The sequence below is a fragment of the Callithrix jacchus genome, chromosome 8 (assembly GCF_049354715.1).
Source record: "Callithrix jacchus isolate 240 chromosome 8, calJac240_pri, whole genome shotgun sequence".
NCBI classification, from domain to species: Eukaryota; Metazoa; Chordata; class Mammalia; order Primates; family Cebidae; genus Callithrix; species Callithrix jacchus.
This window is the reverse complement of record NC_133509.1, coordinates 100396938-100419712: the sequence shown is the minus strand read 5'-3', so window position 1 is coordinate 100419712 and position 22775 is coordinate 100396938. Positions and strand designations below refer to the sequence as shown.

The 22775-nt window shown below is 36.3% G+C and overlaps 2 protein-coding genes across 51 annotated transcripts in view; one reads left to right on the top strand and one right to left on the bottom strand.

Annotated features, from left to right (window-relative positions):
• Positions 1–22775, bottom strand: part of FUT8 (fucosyltransferase 8) — a 351449-nt gene that overhangs the window by 246406 nt on the left and 82268 nt on the right. For 5 of the 50 annotated variants that reach the window (XM_078335133.1, XM_078335131.1, XM_078335139.1 and 2 more), the window contains one exon: positions 4455–4540. The exons of 41 other annotated variants lie outside the window; for them this stretch is intronic. The gene's annotated coding sequence lies outside the window, so the exon portion shown is untranslated. Of the gene's footprint in view, positions 1–4412; positions 4541–22775 lie in introns of all 50 variants that reach the window. 4 more of the 50 variants (XM_078335148.1, XM_078335135.1, XM_078335164.1 and 1 more) reach the window with 1 other exon arrangement.
• Positions 15540–20707, top strand: LOC118145159 (uncharacterized). Its single transcript, XM_054240709.2, has 2 exons — positions 15540–15974; positions 20168–20707. The coding sequence occupies exons 1-2, from the start codon at positions 15540–15542 to the stop codon at positions 20705–20707; spliced, it is 975 nt and encodes a 324-aa protein (XP_054096684.2).

Below are 22775 nucleotides of genomic sequence, written 5' to 3'. Positions count from 1 at the left end.
TGTTATAGAAGAAAATTTAACCTATTCAGAAGCATATACTTCTCTGATCCTACCTGGAAAGAAACAGCTATAAATAGATCTACAAAAATTGCTCAAAATACTTCTAGACAGGCAGGCTTACTTTATGATCATTCACCACTCAGCCATTCAAGTCCAACATTGAATCTAAGCCAAACCAGTAGTTCTCAAGGGAAGGAAGGGAGGAAAGAAGTCTGGTCTGGGGACCAGTAGCTTCATCCTCTCCTGGGAGCTTGTTAGAAATGCACAATCTCAGGTCCTACCCATGGACACATTGAATCAGAATCAATATTTTAACAAGATCCTCAAAGGGCAGGGCAGGGCAGGGAAAGGGAGAGGAGGGGAGGGGAGGGGAGGGTAAGGACAAGGCAAGTGGGAGGGGAAGGGAGGGAGGAGGGGAGGAGTAGAGGAAGGGGAGGGGTAAGGGAAGGGGAGGGGAAGGCAAGTGGGAGGGGTAGAGGAAGGGGAGGGGGAAGGGAAAGGGAGGGGAATTTTCTGGGCTGAAATTTTTGTTTTTGTTTGTAATTTTTTTTGTAATTCTGTAGAGACAGGTATTACTATGTTACCCAGACTGGTCTCAAACTCCTGGCCTCAAGAAATCCTCCTGCCTTGAGTATTTAGTGTGGACTGTTTTTCTGACCTGATCCTAATTGAGCCATCATGGCTAGACGGAATAAAATTCAACATGATCTTGATCACTATGGAAAACGGTCTTCCCAAAACATGATAGTCCATAAGAAAATATTTACTGCCTCTCCTTCAAAATAGGTGCAAGATGAAAAATGAATACAAGAACCAGAGTTGAGGAAAGAGGAAGAAAAAACAAAACCCAAGAAAGCAATATACTGAGACAAATATCACAGTAGAAAACAAATTTTAACCCTGAAAAACATAAAGAAAAGGCAAATAAAAAGTCTGAAACGAATACAAGTTTTCTGCTTTAATGAAAATGACAGATTTTTAGATCTGTGATTCTTCTGCCTCTACCATTGTTCAGTTCTTTTACAGCAGTTTTATATCTAGTTTGGGTTATTATACTTTTAAGGAAGCTATTGATAAATTAGGTAAAGTCCAAAGAAAATTACACAGATGGTGAAAGGGGATAAGAAACAGGATCCATAAAGGAAGTTCAGCAGTTAGTCTTTTAGTCTAGTAAAAAGAAAACTTCTGGCCAACATATTAACTGCCTCCCAGTTTAAGAGTTCTAACCAGCTGTCCACTATCATCTCTACAGAGGAAATGAGCTTAAAATGGAAGACAACAAAGTAAGTGAAGACATAAAATATAGCTTCTTAGCTTATGACCCTCCTTCAGATAACTACAGTGGTAGCTCTTAATGCTGGTTTCACTAGAGAAAGACCCAGGATATTTTTCCTAAAAAAAAAAAAAAAAAAAAAAATGATGATGATGATGAGGCCCAGAACCCCAAAGTCAAAGATCTGATTTAACTGGTATAACACAGAGCCCAGGCATAAAGAACAAAAAATACCCAAGTGTTTATAATATACTGAAAGCAGGAATAAGAACCACTTAATAGAACACTGCATAACTGTGCTACTGAAAGTATGTTGTAAGGATGAGCTACATCTAGATTACCAACAGGAGCTTGTTGGAAATGCAACATCTCATCCTATTCCAAAAATTACTGAGTAAGAATTTACACATTATTGTGATCCCTACACAATCCTATATGCACATTAAAGTTTGAAAAACATTGTTCTATAACAGTTTGAAAGGGGCGTGAGTGAGTGTGTGTGAGAGACAAATACCAACCTAAAAATAACTAAATGGAATTTTTCCGAACTTTTAAATATAAAAATGTTTTGCCCTAAAGTCAATTAGAGTTTACTAAGAATACTATTTTAGAGAGTGAATAATAATTATAACTAATTATTCAACACATACTTTTTGCAGGCATTATTCTCTTTTTCTTTTTCTTTTTGAGACAGGGTCTTGCTGTGTTGCTCAGGCTGGAATGCCATGGTACAATCATAGCTCACTGCAGCCTAGATGGACCTCCTGGACTCAAGCGATCCTCCTGCCTCAGCAACCCACGTAGCTGAGACTATAGGCACACACCACCACACCAACCTAAATTTTTCCTTTTTTGTCCATATAAGGCCTAGCTATGTTGCTCAGGCTGATCTTGAGCCTAGGATTACTAGACTCAAGTAATCCTCCCACCTCAGCCTCCTAAAGTGTTGGGATTACAGGTATGAGCCACTATACCCAGCCCATTCTTTTTTTACAAACTGATTTAATCTTCAACGCGTATAAAATAGGTATTTATTAATAATTAGCTATGGCAAAATGAGATATTAAATAATTTGCCCCATGTACTACTGAAAAAAAAAAGGTGGTAAACCTGAGACTTACGCTGTAGTCTAAGGCCTATACCTAATCACAAAATAATACTAGTTTGTCAATACCATCCCTAAACATTCTGAAGTCATTTAGAAGGAATGTATAATTACTGGTAATGAAAATGCTATAAGAGTAAAGAAAAAATTAGTGTGCTCTTCTCTGGTTAAAAAAATTCAGCCAGGTATGGTGGTGTGTGTCTGTAGTCCTAGCTACTTGGGAGGTTGAGGCAGAAGAATTACTTGAGCCTAGGAGTTTGAGACCAGGCTGGGCAACACAGTGAGATCCCTGCCTCTTAAAGAAAAATTTCTGGTAATAACCACGGTTATTTATATTTGGGAAGTAACTGAAACCCTATGTTGGGAGATACATCCTTCCCCAATGCCTCCTTAAAACATCCCCACAACTATTACTACTTCCACAACCATTACCACCACTACAATCCTCAGAAAAATCATGTACATGAGGCTATAATTATTTTTCACAATGAAAGAGGCATGACATAAATTTAGTCTGATTTTTCTCTTCCTCTGTATCCCACTGCTTCCAACCTCTGAAAAAATCTACTGTTTCCATCTGTTACTATACAAGCAAAAATTCCTATTTCAGTAAGACCCAAATGTTACTTCTGAAAATATTGAGGAAAACCTCTAAAGAGGTCAGACAGAGGCTGTCAGTAAAAAGCTTACTAGAAGTTTTAACAGTTCATTTAATTCTAAATAGCATGAAAGAACAGTCAAAATTCTCAAAGATAAATAACATTATACTGGCAGATAGAGTTTAAAATATGCAAAATTATATTCTATGAGTATTTAAAGCAGAGCATTACTATCACTCAGTACAAATATATTCCTAAAAAAAAAGCATACAATACCTTTTTCATTAACAATGATAAAACAAACCCTGGTGACCTAGTTTCTGATAATGAACAAAACTACACATATTAAAAATACAGTTGCTTAACCCATAAGAATTATTCAAGTGGATACTGGAGCCAAAAAAATTTGAGAGCTAAAGACACCAATGCAAAGACTCACTGAAATACAGTCTTTCAAACTCCTAAGTTTAAAATTATGACTTGAAGCAATTTATTGGTTCCTTTGAGTAAGATTTTACTTGAAGAATCTAAAAAAAGATAAGGTAATGTGAAGTACTGTAGGTAACTTGATTTCCTAAAAAGTAGAGTGAGACTTCCCAGGAAGGCAAAGACATAATTCAAAAGAATAGACAGATAAAACCCAAAGACTGTTCTTAGGGTACAAAGCAGTAGTTGAAAACACAGAGGCTGAGCATTCCAGATTATTCTTTCATTAAATAATATGACTAATAACCCTGACCAAAATTCTTTGAAAAGTTTTATCAGCTTTTCATTATTCGTATTAGTTATATAAATTATTTGTAGTTATGTTTTTCTTCTAGTTAGCAGCAGAAAATCACTCCCTTTTCCTCTCCATCTAGCTTCATAACAGCATATTCTCAATCTGCCTTCCTTTCCCACCCTGTCTGGAGACTATACATTGAGTAAAATATGACATATTTTACAGTAAACTAAGACTATTTTGCTGAGTCTCAACAATTATTTTGTTTCAATAACTGAATAAAATATGATATATTCATTTTAAAATACCACAAATAAGTTAAGTAGTTGCATTTTATAAATCTTAATATTTATAATACTTTAATATTTACTAAACATAAGCTGAATGAATAAATGTCATCATCCCTTAAACTCTTATAACATAGAAAAATCACATATATATAAACATTTAAATGGAAAAAATTTACCACCTGTTACCAATAAAATGGAAAGCTTTTACATCAAAGAAAAATAATTATTTAAAAATCATTAGAATCATTTTTTAATCATGAGAAAGAATAAATTAAAAAGATGATTCTCAAACTTCACAGGTAATAGGAATTATGATTAAGCTTATAAAACTGCAGAGTCATGGACAGAAATCCTGTTTCAGACTCAAGAATTTCAGACAACAAACACAAAACTCTACATTTGAACAAGCTTCCAAGGTAATTACCATGCAGATTATCCTTGAACCACACTCTAGTAAATATTTCACCTTCAAACCACTGTCAACTTCCAAACAGGTCCTTCAGGTCTGATCAAAACACCCATTCCCATCTTTCATCTTAGGAGCACCAACTTCTGATTAAGGAGTCAATATATAGAAAAAATAATAACAACCAGTTACTGGACATATATTGCTGTTGGCAATGAACTTTTACATACTCTACATACACATAAAAATTAAATTATATACTGCATATAAAGTATGCAACACAGTGTCTAGCTGGAATAAATAAATGCTCAATAAAAGGAGCTGCTATTATCATTAATCTTCATCACAACCCTAGGAGGTGATTACTATTTTTTCCAATTTGCAGTTGAGGAAGCTGAGGTCTAGTAACTTGCCCAAAGTCACAGGGATAGTTAAGGGTCTGAGAATTCAAGACAACCCATTTGACTCCAAAACCTGAACTCTTTAATCTAAGCTAACTTCCTGAAGCACCAAGGCAACAACAGCAGGTACAAAACCACTCCACAGTCATACTCTGTAGAAGAATTTTCTGAGTTATACCAGGAAAATCACGGCCAAAGCATGCTGTATTAGTTCATTCTCACACTGCTATAAAGAACTGCCAAAGATTGGGTAATTTATAAAGAAAAGAGGTTTAACTGACTCAAAGTTCTGCATGGCTGGGGAGGCCTCAGGAAATTTACAATCATGGCAGAAGGGGAAGAGGCATGTCTTATATGGTGGCAATAAGAGAGAGTGAGTATGTGAATGAGGAACTGTCGAACATATATAAAACCCCATCTGATCTCATGAGAACTCACTATCATGAGAACAACATGGGGACACCACCTCCATGATCCAATCACCTCCCACCAGGTCTCTCCTTTGACATGTAGGGATTATGGGGATTACAATTCAAGATGAGATTTGGATGAGGAGACAAAGTCTAACCATATCTCATGCTCTTACTATGTTCCTATATGACTAAGAGTGAAAGAAAGGCAGTCATAGGACTATGATAGGCTGAGGTTGTTAAGAATGTTTACTGTTTCACAGCACTTGAGAATTACCAATTAGGTAATCTATGTAATAATAACTCTAAAAGGAATATTATTGAAAATATGTTAAAGGAATCTATCCTGAAATCACTCAGGGTTAGCTGTTTAACTCAAAGACAGTACAAACTCAGTTTTATGGTTCTTCACATCCAAGCAGCCTCGGGGGGTCAACTAAGAGACTTACTTCCTCCCTGCAATATATAAACATTAATTGTATTTACTTCAAAGTTCTCTATTTAACATATTTTTTCCTACTTAAACAAATTTTCTAAAATCTAATTATGTTCCTAATGATTAATTTTTTATTTTTAAAACACTAGGTAACTTTCCTAAAAATGTCTGTTTCTCCCCTCATCTCAAGTTCCTACTAAATGGTTTTCTTTTTCCCAAGTGTATTTCCAACTAGACTGTTCCCACCACCTATCCCCAAAATGGTAAGCACTGGTTTCCAAAAATCCCCCTTTACCCCTACTTGAACCAAGACTACATTCACAACAAATAAAACACTCTAGTCATAGCAAAAAATATTACATAATAACATTGGCATATCACAAATTCAGAAAATGGAAAAATGATAAAAGTATGTTCGCCTCTGCTAAATTGTATAGAAAACTTGGATTCTATCTCACTGGCATCTTTCAATAAGTAATACAAATCCTATGGCTGTTGTTTAGTTTCTTAAACCCTACAAATAGTTAGCTATCTAAGATTTTTAAAAATTAAATGCATTAGAATTAGGCTCTTAACCAAATAAAATATGATACATAGATAAAGAGCAATATACAAATAGACCTTAGTCTGGAGGAACACATAACCCCATTTGTTCACACTCTCCTTAAAGGAAACCAAATCTCCAGTACTACTACATCCAAACCAGAGGTGATGATTCACTGGAGTGCTACTGCCAAGGAAGCACAATGCTACAAGAAGAAGCCAAAGTGAAAACTTTACTTGAGACCTGTTCACTTAATAGGTAAAAACAGGTATGCCAATAACCTAAATTTTCACAAAGAATATATAACTTTTTTTAACTTTCATAGTTAGAAAATATTTGCTATAGTTTTTTTTTTTTTTTTTTTTTTTTTGAGACGGAGTTTCACTCTTGTTACCCAGGCTGGAGTGCAATGGCACAATCTCGGCTCACCGCAACCTCCGCCTCCTGGGCTCAGGCAATTCTCCTGCCTCATCCTCCTGAGTAGCTGGGATTACAGGCACGCGCCACCATGCCCAGCTAATTTTTTGTATTTTTAGTAGAGACGGGGTTTCACCATGTTGACCTGGATGGTCTCAATCTCTTGACCTTGTGATCCTCCACCTGCCTCGGCCTCCCAAAGTGCTGGGATTACAGGCGTGAACCACCGCGCCCGGCTCTATAGTTTTTTTTTAAATGTGTTAAGTTTATTTAATTTACTGTTAGTTTTTTTTTTTAAAGGAAAAGTAAATTTTAGTAACTCCCACCTGAGGAATGAAACTATATTAAATGTCATAAAAAGAAAAAAACAGTAAGGTTGTGAAGGGTTCCTGACAGAGACACAAAGTACCTAAATCAACAAACACCATGTTTCACACAAAGTAAGAACTGTGTGCCTCTCCCACAGAGCTCTTTTTAGAGAAAAAGCATTGAGAGGTCTTTAGATAAAACCAGAGTCCAGAACTACGATAGCAGAAATTCTGGAGTCTCTTAAAAGTCCTTCTAACTATACAACACCCACAAAATCTCAATCCACAGGAAATCTAAATATTTGGTAAATCCACTTCCTTAGGTATAAAAAAAAAATCGGTGGGGTGGGGTGGGGTGGGCAACAAGGGGAGGGAGAGCATTACGATAAATTCCTAATGCATGCTGGGCTTAAAACCTAGATTAAGGGTTAACAGGAGCAGCCAACCACCAAGACATATGTATATTTATGCAACAAACCTGCTCATTCTGCACCTGTATCCTAGAACTTGAAGTAAAATTTTTAAAATTTAAAAAACATGTTGTCCCTCCTCAGCAGATTCTCTGGACACAACTGAAGAGTGATGCTTTGCAGCCCAAGATTTTTCTCCACTCCTTGTTTGTTACATAGGGAGACTAAGCCATCTACTTGTAATTCAATCAGAAACTTTTTATAAACATAGCAACTACAATAAATCTTTTCTCTTCTAATGGTATGTAAATACAGTATCCGGTAAGGTAATCAGTAGCCAAATGTAGCCATATAAAAATGTGGTTAGTTTGAACTGAGATGTGCTGTAAGTGTAAAATATACATGGATTTCAACAACTTAATATGAATAAAAGAATGTAAAAATCTAACTGACACTTTTATTTTAATTAGTTATTGAAGTATTGTGAATATGTTATGTTAAATCACTGAAACTAATTTTGACTGCTTCTTTTAATTTTTTTTAATGTAGATACCAAAAAGTTAAAAATTACATGTGTGGTTCACTTTATGTTTCTATTGGATAGCACTCGTCTAATAAACTAATGACCACAGTTTCTACTAAACTATACCTAGATCAAACTTCTATGTTTATATATAATATTATAAAATAAAGTCATTACAACAGCTGAACCAAAATTTCCTTTCCACCTGACTTGCAAAGTATATTACATTCACTTATCTGTTTCCAGGTTCTTTCCTTTCTTATCGCTTCATCTAACCTTAAAATATTGAATAAATTTTATATTTTTTCACCTTCACCTCCTCTCCACTTCCACCCAAGTTACTGGCCTTGAAATACTAATCTTTTATCACCAAAGATTATGACACTTAGAGAAAAGGAAAAAGAAAAATTTTCCCAAAGAGGCCTCCAAGGTTATCCCAAAGAGACCATACATAGCAATGTTAAAGGTTTGGTCTCTAGAATCAATAGTCTAGCAAGAAGTCTATGTTTCACTGGGCAAATTATTGTAGCTCAGTTTCTTTGTGTGTAACAGAGGGTAAATATTATTTGCTGTCAATATTAAATTTTTCATTTAATTTCTTTCATTTAATACTTAATATTAAAACATCAATTCTACAGGTTATGAGATAATGTAAGAAAAAGATTTAGCACAGTACCACAGACTTCAGTGCTAATATGTATTAACCATTATTATTACCATTATTTCCTTTTTTGTCATGCTTCCTGAACTTATCCCTTCTCTCTCTATTCCTAGCTTCCCCATCAACATGTTCTCTTCTCAGTCAAGCCTAAAGCATATCTAATAAAATGTAAAGAATACAGAACAACAGAGGGAGAAGGTGGTCATTTGGGACTGACAAAAACAAAGAACTCCAAATGCTGGATGAAGCCCATAACAAAGTAGTCTGCATTACATGATAAAAAGATTGCTCACTATAAAAAGTAGTCAAGCTAAGTCTAGGACCCTGTAAAAAGTATCTTCACAGATAACTGAAAGAGGTGTTTCTAAAGTCCACTTTAATCAGCTATGTCCTAGTAAGGTATCCAATGCAGGTATTAAAATCTAGAAGTTATCTCATTGGCAATACTCACCAAAGTCTAAAAATTGTACATTCCTTTTGGCACTCTGACTTGGCAATTGATTCATGCCTATACACAAAAAATCAACAAACTCCTATCTGCAACTGTTGGAGAGCCCAAGTTTAAACTTTCACCTTAAGCAACGGGGGAGAGGGGGAGAAAGAGGGAGTAGGGGAGATAAAGGGGAGGAGAGGAGGGAAGCAGCAGGTAGGGGGAGACAGAGAGAGACACAAAACAGCCAAAATTCCTACTTTGCCACCTGTGGTAAACCAAGCCTTATGGACTCAGAACAGATTCAGGTGGGTAGCTCTTTAGCCTAAGCCAAAATATAGTTAAGCTGAATCTCACATTACCCTTTTCATATTCTGTCATATATTATAGATATGTATTTTCTTTCCTTTCTCTTTGCATATCAGGCAGCCTCCCAAACCAGAGTAGGCTCTGAAACTCCAGCACAGCCAAGATTTAAGAACAGAAAGATTTAAGGACAAGAAAAAGGAAGATTTGAGGACAGAAAAAGGAAAGTGATGTACAGAACAAGTTCATGACGTACAAAAACAGCTAGACTGGTTACAGGTTGCTGTTTGCCTTATTTGAACACAGTTCAAACAGTTGACTACATTTGATTGGCCAAAACTTAGTGACCGGCAGAAGTGTAGCTACAGTCTGTTTACACCTCTACTTGTTATAGGTCACAATGTACAGAAAAACCTTTAGGCTGAACTTAAGTAAGGAGGAAGCTTTCAGCTAAACTTGATTTAACATACTCATAAATATTTGTCATGTTGGATTCAATCTACAGTTTTAATATGAAAGAAATATTACTGTCAGTTTTTAAAACACTTTCACATGGTTTCATTTGATTTTCCCAACAACTGTGCAATTACGCACATTGAAGACAGTCTCATTTTTTGCTAAGTAACTGAAGTTCACAAGTCCAAATAACTTATTCAAAATTATTCATTTTTTTATGTCTTCATAAGCAAACTTTTATTCTAAGACCAGGGTAGTCAAAAGTGGCAAAATCAGAACTTCATGGCATTATATTACATCACACCACGTGACACCAGAGCTTTATACCACACCAGAGCTACCCTTAGAGAGAACCAGTGGGGTAAGGAAGAAGGCAGAGGATTGTGATGATGAAAGTTTTTAACAATGAGTTAAATCTACGGCCTTCCTATATAAAATTAGCTTATTTTTCACATTTCACTTTTCCTATCTTACTAAGGTCTCAAAAGTTCTACTTACCTTCCTAAAAGATTTTCTGTTAATTTCTTTTTCCTCACATAATTATTAAGTTATACTTAATCATCAAAATTATAATCCATGTCACATACATTTTACCTGCTATCTTTCCTCACATCTATAAATCAATTTGTGCTTTAAACATTATGTGATTTTATAAATATAGTTCCTTTATTCTGTCTTAATGAATGTGTTTTATTACTCATTTCAGATCTCCAGTATTCTCTGAAATGGCTTCTGTTCAATTTTACCCAGTTTGAAAATAACCTATTGTCCCCATGCTGCTATTCCCACTGGACTCACATGAGAAAAGGACCAGCAGTTTCCCTGTAAAAATATTTGAAACAAGAAATCAATAAACATTAACTGACATCCAAGATTTAAAAAGTCAACTGTCCTATAAACCTCTTTTAATTAATGACAATTCACTGCACTTCTCTGAATCTGTTTCCTCATGTGTAAGAAAGTTGGTCTCAATCTTTAGAATTTAAGATTTAAAGAAATGTTGAGTCTGGGGATTTAAAGCTAGGTTTATTTACCCTGTAATCATTATTATTTTAATGCATTATTTTTATTATTATTTTAATGCATACATTTGCAACTTGTCTACCCACTGTACTTTGAAGTGAGAACCGTGTCCTACACAATTTTATACACTTACCACTTTTAATATGGTACTATGCAAATATAGGCAAGTTTCACTTGGTTTCTAACTAAAAGTGTTAAATCGCTGGCTTTAGCAGAAGGCTCTTCAAATTTCCCTATGTGTGATTCAACAAGTCACTACAATTATGAACCAGATTCTGAGTAGATAACACTGTAAAACTGTAGTAAGAATCCAAGATATGTTATTATATCTTATGATCAACATTCAGCATAACTGCCATCTGCAAAAGAAATGGCAATTAACTGGGAAAGGGAAAAAGGCTCATTCTTGTTCTTAGCCACAGTCTTCCATATACCTGACTGATTAACTAAAAAACAGACCTTAGAATGCCATCAACTCCTGAGTTCAAAGCTCTGGGGACAGGGAGAGATATGACATAGATGTGTATTTAGTTTTTGATTTATCATAATAGGTCTTTCTCTAAAAATTAAGAGATTTGACAAATTTGTTTTTAGATGAGGTCAAAGGCAATTTCCTAGTAGAGTAAAATTTAAAGAATTTTTTTAAACACAGATACAGCCTTTTGTAAATGTTTCCAGTCAACTTGTAATAATGTCAATATTAGCTGAAATTTAGATTTAAAACTATCACTCCTCTCAGTAGTTTGAGCTGATGCCTGGGCCTTGATAAAAATCATTAAACTGTGTTTAAAATACATGTGTATCTGTAAAATTCAATACTAACACAGCTGAAAAAAAAATCACTTAACTGCATAGAGCAATAGAAGAACTAAAAGGTTATAGGAACCTTAAAAGCCACATGTAATCATCACATCTGCATGCAGTTAAACACATGGCACTCCAGTTTCAGAAATCCTGAGCTTACCAAAAACTTTTACAACTAAATTTGGGTTATTTTGGGAGGGGGTGAAACAGACTCAAAAGGAGAGGAAAGGCCCTTTTACAGCCCCTATTTTGACTAAATCTGCAGCTGTAATTACAGCTGTTCTGAAGCTTTTCTTGGAACTGCCCAGTTACATTTAAATAATAACCAAAAGTAGGTCTAATGAACAGAAGAATTTGATAAAAAGACTTCTTCATAGTTAAAAGCTATTTTTTGACTATATAATTAATATTTTATTATTTTTGTCCTGCAACTAATAGATAAGAATTGTTGGATAAATGCAAGAAGCTTTTTCTTCCTTGGGTTTTGGAGTTTTTAATGTTTTTTGAAAAGAAAGTGCACAGAATTTCTTTAGTGTATGTGCAAAAACTTGCATTTTAGGTTTCTTCTCCCTTGCCACGCCATCTGTTTTACTATGAAACAAGTCTTGACCCACATGACATATATGTGTGATACCAATAAACAAAACACAGAATCCAAACACATTGTCTAATGTTGCATTTTACTAAAAAAAAGTTATAACATGAATCAACACAAATGAAGTTATACACATTTTAAGACTCATTTTTCCATTATATTTTAAACATGATCAACAGTTAATTTCCTGGACAATTATTTATTCAAATAGGTAATTTTTTTTTTTTATCTATAGTACTTTTTAAGTAACTGATCTATTCATTTTTTTTTTAATCCTCAATGGCTGAAATTTTTTTAATTGTATGTTTTTACTTTTATCCCTGGATAGCAGAGATTCCTACAAAAACATCAATACTTCCTTGGGAAGAAATAAAGAAGGATAATAAAGAAAGCTTTAAGATTCCCTAAGATTTTATACATGGAGAGTAAAAGAGATACATCCCAGAAAATTAAAGAAAGCTAGTATACTGTACACTTGCTTCATATTCACCTTTGTTACAGGTTGGCAGAGAAAGAGTTTAAGGAGCAAAGCAACATGTTACAAAGAAATGGTTCTTGCCAGTGACTGTTTAATGTTGATAAATCTGTTCTCTAACTTCCTCTGGCTATCAAAAAAAAAGCAACAGTATTGAAATTTTCATAATATTTAGCTGAAAAATAAAAAATCATAAATAACTTTCTAATCATTTATGGAAAAATAGTAATACATGACAATACTAAAATATTGACTATACCTGACACATTTACCCTTGAGAGCTTCACATAACTAATCAAATATATTTTCCATAGATACAGTCAGTATATCCATGTAGAAATAGTAAATATATTATTATTCATGTTGTTTTTACTTTTCAAGCTGGTTCAAAAAGTACAAGGTCGATGGTGAACTTAATTAGGAAGGAACAGAAAACTCACCTATTTTTCTGTATTCTATAAAGTTGTAAAGAAATGCCCCAATAATCCTAAATATGGTGGCCAAATATTCACACTTTCCTAATATATGAATAGGCCTATGTCTTCTATGGATGCAAACCAACACAGTCTGGTATTTAAATCAAAAGCTAAGCAAGCATTACAAGAGAAACACAAGAAGTCACAAAGCAAGAGGCAAACTAGAAGATAATAAGAGGATTTACATATTTAAAGAGGATAAAGATAATTTAATTTCAAACATAGATTATATTCCCAGGAAACTGGCTCACCTGTAGTCAAAAAATACCTCATAAAAACAAAGAAATCACATGGAGCACAGAAAACAATTCACCAAACTCAAGAATGAACAGTGTTAAGCAGCAGCTGCTAGAAACCAGCAGTGCATTAAAAAGGTAGAAGAGAATAACTGATCCTTTCAGTCACAAACTGAGCGCCCTAAAAAGCACAGGCAGGCTTTGAAAGGTTGGGAGCATACACCAAAGCCTGCAAACCAACTATCAAAATGATCTCATTTAACTTCTACTAGATCATCACAGAAGAATGAAGCAAAATGAAAAAAGGCAGTTGCAATTTAAATTAAAGATGTATCATCAACTAAAATAGCTGCTGCAAAACCCTATTCAAATCTCCCTTTCAGCCATATGTCTACTTCGAAGCTTTTCATTATCATATATTACTGTTTCCTCTACTACAGAGCACCTACATAGTGAGATCCAAAACACAGCCCAGGCTGGGTGAGGTAGCTTGCTCCTGTCATCCCAGCACTTCAGGAGGCCAAGATGGGAGACTGCTCGACCCAGACCATGCCCAGCCCCAACCTTCTTAATATAATTCAAGGCTGGGCATGGGTGTGGTGGCTTACACGTGTAATCCCAGCACTTTGGGAGGCCAAGGCGGGAGGATCACCTGAAGTCAGAAGTTCGAAACCAGCCTGGCCAACATGGTGAGACTCCGTTTCTACTAAAAATACAAAAATTAGCCGGGCATGGTGGCAGCTACTTGGGAGGCTGAGGCAGGAGAATTGCTTGAACCTGGGAGGCGGATGCTGCATTGAGCCGAGGTCACACCACTGCACTCCAGCCTGGTGCCTGGTGACGAAGTGAGACTCTTTCTCAAAAAAAATAAAATAAAATAAAAAATAAAGAACTCTCCTTCAGAGCCCTCTCATGACCACCATTTTCTAACATAGTCTTATGCTAATAAAGACTAACAATGTTTCAGCTGATTTTCATCCAAACTATGAAATGTTCCAAGAGGGCAACAGAGTAGGAAGTTGCTTCATTTTTTTTTTCTTTGATGGGTTCCAAGGTAACTATAAGCACTGCTTCTATGTCCATATAATCACTTAGGGAAATATGCAATAGAAAAGTAAAGCTTTCTCTGGTAATTTTTTAAAATAATAAAGACAAACACTTATTAAGCACATAAATATACTGCTGTATTCTTTTATGTAATTGATTCTATTTAATGCTAACTACAACCCTTGAGATAAATATATTTATCCTCATTTTACACATGCAAAATCAGAAACTTACTTCAAGAAACTTACCCAGTTAGCACGTGGTAAATAGAGGATTTAAAACCAATTATCCCAATTCAACTCTTTCTATTCAAGCAAATCACAAGCTACACTGCCCTAGCTCCAACTACTGTCTATAAGAAACAACTGCATTCTTCTGAGCCCCCTCTGTCTTGTTAGGTCTACTTATTTGCTTTTATCAGTAAGCCTCCATGACTTAAAAACTTCTTCACATAATTCATCTCTTATTTCCACCTCTTCCTATACATTCACTAATAAGGCTTAAGTATCCTACAGCTGTGTCCCATCCAGTAATGCCAAGCTTTACAGTTAAAATAACTGTACTCCTAACAGATTGCATCAGGATGTATTCTCTAAACATTTCTAAGTCTTTTTCTGTATTCTTCACATCAGTTCAATAATTAGTCTCCACTAGTATGTACTGTAGTTTATTTTAGCCAATTGAAAATGGCATTGGAAATAAAATACTTTTTAAAACCTAGGTATTATTATATATGCAGAATAATAGGTTGGGGGGGAATTTTTTAGAAAAAAAAATTGCCAATACAATTTGTATATAATAGATACTTGCATTAGCTAGTGCTAAAACATAAAGAAATTGTAATTCTCACCAAAAATAATGGGAAAAAAAACTTAGAAAAGAATGGGGTTAAAAATACACTGTATATGGAGGTCAGGATGCGGTAACAACCAGATTTATCCCCTCACTTAAAATAAAACAAAAATGAACATAATATAGAAAATAACAATTCTCAAGAAACTGGACATCAAGCAACAAAGAACAGTGATTCTAGAGAGACAGGAAACAAACAATATCCTTCAATTGTCCCAGCTCATAACCTTTAGAGACTTTTCAGGCTAAGGCCCAGGGAAGAGAAAGAAATCAAAGTGGAGCTAGGTGCATGAATGAACTAACTTGAGTTGATGAAGCACAATAGCTAAGAGTCCATGAAGACCAAGGTGTCTAATCCCCGCAAAAGAAGCAGGGTGGCTATGCAGAGAACAAAACCCAGAGATCTGCAGCAGGGCCTCTCACACAGTGCTGATCCACTCATTCAAAGTGTGAGACAACTACTGGAGGCTGGGGGAAAACATCTGAAAGATTTTGAGAGAACAGTGACAGACAATCATGCAGACTTAGGAATATTGCCTGTTCCCACCAGCCGAACTGAAAAAGCTCTTAACTCACAGGACATTGAGCAGAATACTTATGAAGGTCTTACCTCAGTAGTGAGGAATAATTATCCCTGGATTGAGCGATACTCCAGGCCTCCTAAAAAAATTGTCAAAGCCAGCCTCAAATTGTCTCTAAATAACTACATATCCAGAACAAAACTCAACAGTATTTCTGATAATAAAAGAATATCTAACATTCCAAAAAAGGTAAAATTCACAACAATGTCTGTCATTCAGTTAAAGATAACCAGACATGCAAAGAGGCATAAAAACATGAATAAAGCAATCAGTTAACTGAAACCAACACAGATGTTAGCAAACAAGGACATTAAAAGTTATTATTATTATTATTTTTAAATAGAGATGAGGTCTTACTATGTTGCCCAGGCTGGTCCTGAATGCCTGTGCTCAAGCAATTCTCCTGCCTCTGACTCCCAAAGTAATGGAATTACAGGCATGAGCCACCATCCCTAGTCTAAAAGTTATTCTAAATGCAATTCACATAGCCAAAAGAGTAATGGAAGACATAAAAAAGATCTAAATCAAACCTCTAAAATAAAAACTATATCTAATATAAACATATACTACATAGAATTAACAATAGATTAGACACTGCAGAAGAAAAGATTCATGAACTTGGGAAAATACCAAGAGAAATTATCCAAAAATAAAACAAGAAAAGAAAAGAACACAAAAAGAATAAAAAGAGCATCAGTGAACTGTGGGGCAATATCAAGCAGCCAAATATGTATCATAACCAAGTGGGTTTATTTCAGAAACATAGAGTTGAATTAACCTTTAAAAATCAGGCAATGTAAACCATCATATTAACAAACTTTTTTATTTTTTTTGAGACATGGTCTCACTCTGTCACCCAGGCTGGAGTGCAACGGCACAATCTCAGCTCGCTGAAGCCTCCACCACCCAGGTTCAAGCAATCCTCCCACCTCAGCCTCCCGAGTAACTGGGACTACAGGTGTGCACCACCACGCCTGGCTAATAAAAAAACTTAAAAAAACAAACAAACAAAAAAAACAAGATCATCTCAACAAACACGTAAGAAAAACTGACAAAATTCAAAATCCATTCCTAATTTTTTTTTACGTTCCCCAAACTAGGAATGGAAATAAACTTACTCAACCCAATAAAGTGCATCCTGAAAAATCTACAATTAACATCATATTTAATTGTGAAAGAAAAGATGCTTTTCCCCTAAGATTAGAATTAACACCAAGATGCCTGCTCTATTTCTTTTTTTTTTTTTTTTGAGATGGAGTTTCGCTCTTGTTACCCAGGCTGGAGTGCAATGGCACAATCTCGGCTCACTGCAACCTCCGCCCCCTGGGTTCAGGCAATTCTCCTGCCTCAGCCTCCTGAGTAGCTGGGATTACAGGCACGCGCCACCATGCCCAGCTAATTTTTTGTATTTTTAGTAGAGACGGGGTTTCACCATGTTGACCAGGATGGTCTCGATCTGTTGACCTCGTGATCCACCCGCCTCGGCCTCCCAATGCTCTCACTATTTCTATTCAACATTATACGAGAGGTTTTAGCCAGTGAATTCAGGCAAGAAAAAGAAATAAAAGGATTGTCTTTTTTTATTAGAATGGAAGTATAAAGCTCTCTTTATCCACAAAAGACATGCTTGTTTATGCAGAAAAGCCAATGTCATCTACAAAAGAAGCTACCAAAATGAGTACAGCAGAGTTTCAGGATACAATGCCACTATATAAAAATCAACTGCATTCTTATATATTAGTAATGAACAATTAAAAACTATGTTATTGGCTGTGTGTGGTGGCTCAAGCCTGTAATCCCAGCACTCTGGGAGGCCAAGGAGGGCAGATCGCTTGAGATAAGGCGTTTGAGATCAGCTTGGCCAACATGGTAAAATCCTGTCTCTATTAAAAATACAAAAATTAGCCCGGCATGGTAGCATGCACCTGTAATCTCAGCTCGGGAGGCTGAGGCAGGAGAATCACTTGAACCCAGGAGATGAAGGTTGCAATGAACTGGTATCATGCTACTGCACTCCAGCCTGGGTGACAGAGCAAGCCTCTGTCTCAAAAAAAAAAAAGTTGATATGTTATTAAAATATTTACAAAAGCATCAAAAAATACAAAATACTTAAGGATAAACATAATAAAATATGAGTAAAATCAGTACATTGAAACCAATAACATAATGCTGAAAGAAATTAAACATTCAAATTAATGAAGACATCTTATTCATAAGTCAGAAGACTCATTATTTTTAAGGTGTCAATTCTCCCTCAGATTCATCTATAGATTCAATGCAATTCCAATCAAATATTTACAAATTGTTTCTAAAAGTCATATGGAAATGTAAAACCATTCAGGAGAGAAAAGCTACATAGTAACTTGAAAAGTGAAAGCTTAATAAAAAGGATCATTAACAACTATTTAACATGGGGTTGGAGAAACAGCCAATTAACTAATGAGAAATAATGAGAACTCTAAGAGTAGCCCATGCTCCCTAGGCTGACATAGATCACCAAGGCAAGAGCTTCCTCCAACCCATCCCAGGGCTGAGGATCCAGACCTTGCTGGAGAGAACATAGTCCTCTCACTGAATAGCAGAGAACTTGCTCTAGTGCTGCACCAGGAGAACTTACTGGAAATCTACCTTGTGGAGCTTGCCAGAAATCCATTCTTTAGGGTGCTAGTAAAATCTCTTCACACAGAAATGTCCCACCAAAAGACACTGTTACAAATCCACCTGAGGGGAAAGTAAAAGAAGAAGTTGCTGGTCTTGGATCACTGGTTGCTGGTTCCGCTGCCCTCTGAGCACTGCAGAAGCCTGGTAATGGTGAAAACATGCACCCTACAGAAAGTGTAGAGTGGGGAAGCAAATGTGTGTTGACACTAGAGAAGCTGAGTGTGTTGCTACAGTCCACTAAGCAAGTATACAGAAACAAAGAAGCCAAGCTTTTTTCTGCAGTGTTTCTCCAGCACTCTCTACTGGCAAAGCTTAACACTGTCAGCTGACCAAAGAAAAATATTTAAAGGGCCTGATCTATTTTCACAGAGCAGGCAAAAAGGATGCATTTGGAGCTGAGAGGCAACAGATTGGTAACTAGTACAACAACCAAAATTGCTTAGAAAAGGAACAAGAAGTTGTACAGGTTAATATGACCTGATTTAATGACTTATAAAGCTGTAGTAGTCAGCATGATAGTAACATCAAGAAAGAATGAAATCACAGCAAAGAAACAACACCCTGGAGTTGTGGTCCATTTATAAATTGATTTTCATATAGGATTAGTTGGAAAAATTGGTTTTATGTCTATCCTGGTTTAGTTGGTTATAGAGCAAAAGTACATTCAGCTCCTTCTTGTCATGTAAGAGGAATTTGGAGGGTGTTGCTTAACATTTTATTCCACCTGTATATTTGTCACTTGAAAATTAAAATTGAGCTGGTATGAGGGACAAAAATAAAGAAAGACAAAAAGATGAGTGGAACAAAATAAACCCAAGCATATACTATCAAATGATTTTTGACACGAGTCAAAAGGACAAACCATTTCAATAAATGATGCTGAAAAAATCGCATGTCCCTACCCGTCAAAAAAAGAATTTCTATCCAACTTTTATCCCATATTTAAAAAATTAACTGAAAATGCATCATAGGTCTAAACACAAAAATCATAAAACTTCCTGGAGAGAACTTCTATGCCCTTGGATTAGGCAAATACATCTTAGATGCATAAGCAAAATCACAATCTATATAAGACAAACTGATAACCTGGACTTCATCAAAATGAAAAATGTGTGCTCTTCAAAAGATACGCTTAAGAGAAAGAAAAGATAAGCAACAGTCCAGGAAAAATACATCTGCAAAGCAGTTATCTTTTTTTTTTTTTTTTTTTGAGACAGAGTCTCGCTCTGTTGCCAGGCGCCAGGCTGGAGTGCAGTGGCACAATCTCGGCTCACTGCAACCTCCGCCTCCCAGGTTCAAGCAATTCTCCTGCCTCAGCCTCTCAAATAGCTGGGACTACAGGCACCCGCCACCACACCCAGCTAATTTTTGTATTTTTAGTAGAGACGGGGTTTCACCGTGTTGCCCAGGACGGTCTCGATCTCTTGACCTCATGATCTGCCCGCCTCGGTCTCCCAAAGTGCTGGGATTACAGGCATGAGCCACTGCGCCCGGCTAAGCATGTATCTTATAAACAACTTTGATCAAGAATATACACAACTCTCAGAACTCAATAAGAAAACCACCAACCCAATTTAAATAATAATGGGCAAAATATTTAAACAGACATTTTATACCAAAGAAAATATACAAATGGTAAATAAACAGAGAAATAGCCACTGCCCAAAAGTATATACCATAATTCCCAGAAAAAAAAAACAAACTTGGGCCCTTTTCACAAGACGGCGCCAAAAGCGAAGAAGGAAGCTCCTGCCCCTCCTAAAGCCGAAGCCAGAGTGAAGGCTTTAAAGGCCAAGAAGGCAGTGTTGAAAGGTGTCCACAGCCACACAAAAAAGAAGATCCGCACGTCACCCATCTTCTGGCGGCCCAAGACACTGCGACTCTGGAGGCAGCCCAAATATCCTCGGAAGAGCGCCCCCAGGAGAAACAAACTTGACCACTATGCTATCATCAAGTTTCCACTGACCACTGAGTCTGCCATGAAGAAGACAGAAGACAACAACACACTTGTGTTCATTGTGGATGTTAAAGCCAACAAGCACCACATCAAACAGGCTGTGAAGAAGCTCTATGACATTGATGTGGCCAAGGTCAACACCCTGATTCGGCCTGATGGAGAGAAGAAGGCATATGTTCGACTGGCCCCTGATTACGATGCTTTGGATGTTGCCAACAAAATTGGGATCATCTATACAGTCCAGCTGGCTAATTCTAAATATATGTATATCTTTTCACCATTTAAAAAAGAAAAAAAACCTTAGAAAATTTATGATAATAGAAAGCAATTTGGGATTTTCCTGAAGGCAGGGAAGGATAGGAAGTAGTGGGGGAAAAGATTACAAGGGGGGGAGAAGAAATCTGTGGAGGTAATGAGTGTTTACTATCTTAATTGCGGTGATGGATTCACAAATGTATACATATGTCAAAACTAATCAAATTGCTCATTTCATATTGTGTGCAGTATTTTGTATGCCAATCATACCTCAGGCAAAACTATTTTTAAAAAATCACACGGCACTGACCTGCCAGAACACAAACTATATAGAAGTCTATCAGAAAAAAAAGTATACATTACAGAATTATAAATCACTTAAAACAGAGTTCATGTGATTAGTATCTTTTAAAAGTATCCCTAAATCTAAACAACAACAAAATCTAATTCAAAATGGGCAAAGGACTTAAATAGGCATTTCTCCAAAGAAAATATGCAAATGAACAATAAGCATAAGAAAAGGTGCTCAACATCTCTAATCATTTCAAAAATGCAAATCAAAACCACAATGAGATACCACTTCACACCCATTAAGATGATTATTATTTAAAAAAAAAAAAAGGAAAATAAGTGTTGGTAAGAATGTGCTGAAATCAGAACCCTGTGTGGTGCTGGTGGGAATGTAAAACGGTGTAGCCACTGTGGAAAACAGTATGCTGTTTCCTCAAAAAATGAAAAAAAGAATTACAGAGGCTGGGCACGATGGCTCACACCTATAATCCTAGCACTTTGGGAGGCCAAGGCAGGCAGATCACTTGAGGTCTGTAGTTCAAGACCAGCCTGGCCAACATGGTGAAACCCCATCTCTACTAAAAATATAGAAAAAATTAGCCAGTGTGGTGGCACAAGTCCGTAATCCTAGCTACTTGGAAGGCTGAGGTAGGAGAATTACTTGAACCCAGGAGATAGCACGACTGCACTCCAGCCCAGGTGACAGAGTGAATCTCCATCTCAAAAAAAAAGGAATTAACAATATGACACCAGCAATTCCACTTCTGGATACATATCCAAAAGAATCAAAAGTGGTGTCTGAAAAAAGATATTTGGGCCAGGCACAGTGGCCAAGACAGGCAGATCCCTTGAGCCCAGGAGACTGAAACAAGCCTGGGCAACATGATGAAACCCTGTCTCTACAAAAATTCAAAAATTAGCTGGGCATGATGGAGTGTGCCTGTAGTCCCAGCTACTCTGGCAGCTGAGGTGGAAGCATCACCTGAGCCTGGGGAGGTCAAGGTTACAATAAGCTATTAATATGATCATGCACTGCACTTCAGCCTGGGTGACAGAGAGAGACCCTGCCTCAAAAAAAAAAAAAAAAAAAAAAAAAAATCACAGTTCATTTCTGCAGTCTGCAATAGTTTTACCACTCTCAAGATGAATGTTATCCTAACAGGAGGGGAGAGGGATAGATGGGATAGAAAAGGCGGATTCAGATTAAAAAAAAGCCATCACAGTCATTAAGCACTTCTAAAACCCCTAATCAGGGCCAGATACTATGAGGCACTAGGGACACAACGATAAAAAATTCCTATTATTAAGGGGTTTCTGTTCTAATCACATTTACCCATAGTCAACAAATGAAAACAAGTGGTCATTAATGGCATGTTTCAAACTGATTCCAATACTACCCACAACCAATTATAACAAGAGGTTTCCAAATGATAGTAGCAAAATATTTGGTTTCTTCATATAAAAAAATTTTAAATCCAATTCCCCCAATCCCAAACTGAAAAGAACCATTTTTCAAAGATACCATTAATGAGATAATAAAAATAGGTATAAAAAAATCTCACAGATCTAGTATACATTTAACATCTTGCTCATATTTGCAACAGGCACAGCAATCAAAACTACCCCACCTTTCTGGACACCAATTCCTGTTTTTAGTCCTCATCTTCTAGCCTCATGATTCAACGTATTGCTGGCCAAAACAGAATCTCCATATGTGAAAGAACATAGATCAAAAACAAGTAAAGAAGGAAAAACAGGAGGGGAGAGGGATAGAAGGGGAAGAAGGAGGGGGAGCACGGGAAAGGGAAGATAGTAGGGGGCAGTGA

Excerpts from the sequence above, each read along its gene's own strand:
- LOC118145159 (XM_054240709.2), top strand. The coding sequence starts at position 15,540 with ATGAAGACCAAGGTGTCTAATCCCCGCAAAAGAAGCAGGGTGGCTATG. Across the intron at positions 15,975-20,167 it reads TATCTAACATTCCAAAAAAG|ACGGCGCCAAAAGCGAAGAA; the intron begins GTAAAATTCACA and ends CCTTTTCACAAG.